Source organism: Dreissena polymorpha, chromosome 11 (genome assembly GCF_020536995.1).
Source record: "Dreissena polymorpha isolate Duluth1 chromosome 11, UMN_Dpol_1.0, whole genome shotgun sequence".
Lineage (NCBI taxonomy): Eukaryota > Metazoa > Mollusca > Bivalvia > Myida > Dreissenidae > Dreissena > Dreissena polymorpha.
The window spans coordinates 51120803-51126280 of record NC_068365.1 but is presented as its reverse complement, the minus strand read 5'-3'; the positions used below and the strand labels follow the sequence as shown (position 1 = coordinate 51126280).

At 35.2% G+C, this 5478-nt stretch overlaps 1 protein-coding gene across 1 annotated transcript; it reads left to right on the top strand.

Moving 5' to 3' along the window:
* The first annotated feature begins 348 nt into the window (after window positions 1-348).
* Window positions 349-5061, top strand: LOC127849839 (probable serine/threonine-protein kinase clkA). The gene is made up of 4 exons (XM_052382590.1): window positions 349-594; window positions 1958-2019; window positions 3323-3358; window positions 3691-5061. Exons 1-4 carry the CDS (start codon window positions 349-351, stop codon window positions 4907-4909), a joined length of 1563 nt encoding a protein of 520 aa, XP_052238550.1. The 3' UTR covers window positions 4910-5061.
* Window positions 5062-5478: the final 417 nt, after the last annotated feature.

The following is a 5478-nucleotide window of genomic DNA, read 5'->3' as shown; positions in this document are numbered from 1 at the left end:
TATACGAATAGTGCTAGTGGTACTTCAGCTTGTACACATGAAGATTCATTTACACTACACTCTAATGAATTATGCGTTACATGATTAAATTATAATTTGTGGCAAATATGGAAATTATATGTCTCTTTTTGCAGATCTGCTTTACAAATCTTGTATGTGCATATCATGGTAAGTACGCGCACTTTTGACGATAAACCTTCCTTAAACTACTCATACGCTATTGCACTGTGATTTGTGCTTTATCAAAGTTAAGCTGTAAGTTTCTTTTTCTGCAATTATATTTTCACGAAAATCTATCGTTTTATCATAGTGTCATCTGGATGTGCAAAAGTGGAATCTGTTGCAAAAATGTGTCAGGCATCTCATGCATCCGGCTCCACCGTGTATATTGACACTTCGGACGCCATGTTGACAAAGGATTCTAAGAACATTCCCCTATGCACATGTACTGCCACACTTGTGATGACCAATTTCTTCACTGCGGAGATTTCTGGACCTCAAAGCACCTGTGGTTCAATATTGAAATTTCAAACATCAAATAAGGCCATTAAAACAACATCAGAGGATTGCGCACTGACACAGCACGAGTTTGAGGTACGCGGTGACGACAATACCGTCAATATCACTCTCACGAAGCTGCATCCTCCTTTTGAGGCGCAATACTGCGCTCGTTTGACATTAGGTAAGACATAGTGCCAATGTCACATTCGCATCTATCTTCTATAACGATATTCATTTATAACCGCTTCATATTAGATTTGTTTGTTGGTCATGTGAGAATATTTGCTTGTGTCTGATTACAAAACTTTTTCCTGAGATGCATTTCAATAATTTCTACTATAATTGAATATAGTGAATCAATAGCCTAAACTATTCTCAATGTAAACCGAGGATTTTTTTACTCCCCATTAAACGTTAGTTTAATACGTTATTTTACAGGATTGTTTCCTATAGTTCCTCTGTGTTAAAGCTTTGATTCAAATGGACCAATTTTCATATCGTCGTAATTCTGACAAAAAAATGTCATTTTTAATACCATGACAATAACAAATGGAATACTCAATAACAATACAAATAATGTCGACAACGACGACGACGACGACGATGACGATGATGATGATGATGATGATGATGATGATGATGATGATGATGATGATGATGATGATGATGATGATGATGATGATGATATCCAGAAAAGAAAGGTTGGATAAAAAATTGCCTTCATCAGGAATTGAACAAAGGACCACTGGGTGTAAAAGACCACTAACTACCTCTGTATTGCCCAGTCTTTCGTTTTTAACGGCGCTTTTTTAACACTTCGAGGCCGTCAATCACGGGCGCCATCTCTTTTTTAAATGTTTTAATAAATGAGCCAATGCAACTTGCAAAGTGGCGCTCATGCCCGGGTGTTTTGAAATTTCATGGATAATTTTACAGGGTGATACGGTTTTATGTTTTGTCAGCATATATCGCATTATTTTATTTTGTTTCTGTACATTTTTTTGATGAATTAATCTTCGCTGAATCGCACTACATTTGCCGATTATTAAATATAAAGAGAAGTATGTTGAAAAAAAACAACATATTTAACTTAATCACCCTGTACAATTATCCGTTAAATTTCAAATTATCCGGGTTTGAGCGCCACCTCAGAAGATGCATTGGCTCATTTATTGATGCATCTAAAACAAAGTTGGCGCCCGTGATTAACGGCCGTGGTTTAAAATCATCTAAAAAAATACGCGTATTAAGGCGTAAAAATTATGGGCGATAAGCGTTATAAACGATTTATAGTTTTATCGATTTCGTTTGATTGTTTCCCCATCTAAAGAGTGTGTTATTGGTTTTATTTTGGTTATTTACTAGTAAGTTTTGTGCATTATTTAATCTTTTAAATTTATGACGATATTCTTGGGAAACAAGCCCTTTAATTAATTTGATACGTATTCTTTTGCAGAAATGTGCCCAGAAGACAAATACCAATGTCACAGTAGTGGAGAGTGTATTCCCCTCAGCTACGTGTGTGATGCCAACCCAGATTGTCCGCTACAAGACGATGAGGAGAACTGTGACAACAGTAATATAGATTAAATCGAAAATTATATACATATAATATGCAATAATTATACTTGGGTGTCTATTTTATAACGCAATATTGGAATAATTATTACAAACCCAATGCACGGTATACACGTATAAATATAGTACATGCTTAATGTTTTGTTTAATGAAAAAGACAATAAATCAGATTTTAATATAAATAATTGTAATATACACATATGTGAATAAAGCATATAGCCTATCAAGTAGGTGTTTATTACATGTACGTTTATTTGGCGCTGCTTGAAATGCATAAACCTAAATTTAGCCTTAGCCTAAACCACACGTCTTTGCGAGTTGTTTATGCTTGATAATTTATGACAACAGGCTTATTTGTTATCAATGAACGATCCTGAGATACCTATATAGTTTTAGCCACTAACAACATTGACATACAGTACGAAAAAGTGAAGAAAACAAGTAGTCAACCTTTCTGTTTATTGTCCTTTTATATGTCGATTCATCACCATATATTTGGTCAAACATGTAACAACCTGGCAAACTGTATTGTATGAATCAATTTATTCATCAAAATTAAGTGTAGAAATACAGTATTATCAATTTCAGACGTCATGAAATGTAGCGAGGGGCTAACAATGTGCCAGGATGGAATTTGTCGGAATTCTTGTAATGGTATGGAGTTACATACGTATTTTATACTCTTGATCCATAGTCTTATTGACAACGTGTGTATCGAGCCGTGTACAATCAAAATGTTTACACGAATTCTGGAAAGTTTATGTATTGAAACGATACGAACAAATATACAAAAAATATATATATAATGTTCCGCTGTGTCTGACAAATACATGTCATCTAACTGACGAATATACTATATGATGTTTATATATTTATGAACATTTACATTAAAACCGTCCTCAAAATATCATACAGTGAGTTAGCAGCGAGAATTGAATCATTCTTTAAGTAACCATCAAGGATCATGTACATGTATTTTCACTTCTTGTAAGAAAAGCTTTGTACAATTTATAAATGTATAAATACAATGTATCAACGGATGGTTGTTATATTGTATGCAAAAAGATTAAAGTTCATTGAATAGTTATGTTGTTGTAATTATATGTCCAAAAATTCATGAAATCTCAGAATTAAGACCACCTCGCTATTAATACCACTTTTCATAAGTCCCACAAGTGGTCTTAATAAGGAAAGGGTTTCACTGTATTATACTTGCATTATTCATTATTCATTCTGCTTTCAGATGTAACCAAGTTAACATACCAACCGCAGTCCTTTGGTACGGATGTTTTCCTGAATATAAATGTTTTACTTATTAAAATAGTATGTATATATGTTAGCAGCATGGGTCGTTGACGACAGTTGAACAGCTATACATACGTTTAATATGGTAATTAGCACTCTTTCCTCGATCGCTCCTTTTCCAGACAAAGTAAAACATTGCACTGAGCGTAGTTTAATGCAAATGTATACAAATAAAATATTAACATTATATTTTCTTTGATGAATATTAACATGATGTTCATACAAAATGATTGAAAATGTATGGTAAAACAAAATGTGAAGGTCATTGTGTTCCTACATTGTGATGTCCTCATGTCCATTTTGCAGTGAAAGTAGAGCCAGTCATTGTGGTTGTGTGCGAGCAAAGTATCCACTTTTCAACGGCAACGACAACTCCAACTACTACAACAATACCAACAACTACGACAACTCAAACTACTGCAACTACTACAACAATACCAACAACGACGACAACTCCAACTACTACAACAACTATGACAACTCCACCTACTATAACAACTCCAACTACTACAACAACTACGACAACTCCAACTACTTCAACATCTTCGACAACTCCAACCACTACTACAATACCAACAACTTCGACAACTCCAACTACTGCAACAGTACTTACAACTACGACAACTCAAACGACTGCAACTACTACAACAATACCAACAACGACGACAACTCCAACTACTACAACAACCATGACAACTCCAACTACTATAACAACTCCAACTACTACAACAACTACGACAACTCCAACTACTACTACAATACCAACAACTTCGATAACTCCAACTACTGCAACAATACCAACAACTACGACAACTCAAACGACTGCAACTACTACAACAATACCAACAACGACGACAATGCCAACTACAACAACTACGACAACTCCAGCTACTACAACAATACCAACAACTACGACAACTCCAACAATACCAACAACTACGACAACTCCAACTACTACAACAATATCAACAACTACGGCAACGCCAACTACTACAACAACTACGACAATTTCAGCTACTACAACAATACCAACAACTACGACAACTCCAACTACTACAACAATATCAACAACTCCAACTACTACAACAATATCAACAACTACGACAACTTCAACTTCTACAACAACTACGACAAATCCAAATACTACAACAATATCAACAACTACGACAAGTCCAACTACTACAACAATACCAACAACTACGACAACTCCAACTACTACAACAACTCCAACTACTACAACAATATCAACAACTACGACAACTCCAACTACTACAACAACTACGACAACTCCAACTACTACAACAATATCAACAACTACGACAACTCCAACTACTACAACAACTACGACAACTCCAACTACTGCAACAACTACGACAACACCAACTACTACAACAATATCAACAACTACGACAATGCCAACTACTACAACAACTACAACAACTCCAACTACTACAACAATACCAACAACTACGACAACTCCAACAACTGCAACATTACCAACAAATACGACAAAAACACACTCTGAAATAACACAAATAATAACAACAATTGCTACATCGCCGATAACAACTATGCTTTCAAAAGCAACTACAAAAACAGCATCACAAATCCCTATATCACAAACTTCTTCATCAACAACAACTACTACAACACCACCGACTGCTCAATCTTCACTTACTACAGCAACGACAGAATCATCGAGTACGAAAACATACATCAACATGGGAAATGAAACGCCCAAAGTATTGGATGTATATGTTCGTCCATCAACAAAGAAAACTGATGACAGAACCTCATTCTTTATCAGTGTTGGTAAGTTACAAAACATTATTAGGCTTTGTAAACATGTATGATAAGAAATGCGTAAGTGAAGCATTTCAAGTTTAATGAAATTGCCATAGTTCATCGGTAGCGCCATGAGAAATACACCTTTAAAACATCAAAATATGCTCAGTCCTGCAGTACAGGTCACTACTTGCCGCGTATAGTATAGCAAAATACAACGTTAAAAAAATGCAAGCCATAAATGTGATTCTTAATGGATCTATGTATGGCAAGCGGTTTGACGCATAATCCCAAGAAACTAGGTTTCTA

What these genes read in the sequence shown, in the direction of transcription:
- LOC127849839 (XM_052382590.1), top strand. Translation starts at nt 349, where the DNA reads ATGTGTCAGGCATCTCATGCATCCGGCTCCACCGTGTATATTGACACT. An exon ending in AGTGTATTCCCCTCAGCTAC is followed by an intron (nt 2,020 to 3,322) that starts GTGTGTGATGCC and finishes TTCTGCTTTCAG; the next exon opens with ATGTAACCAAGTTAACATAC. An exon ending in ATACCAACCGCAGTCCTTTG is followed by an intron (nt 3,359 to 3,690) that starts GTACGGATGTTT and finishes TCCATTTTGCAG; the next exon opens with TGAAAGTAGAGCCAGTCATT.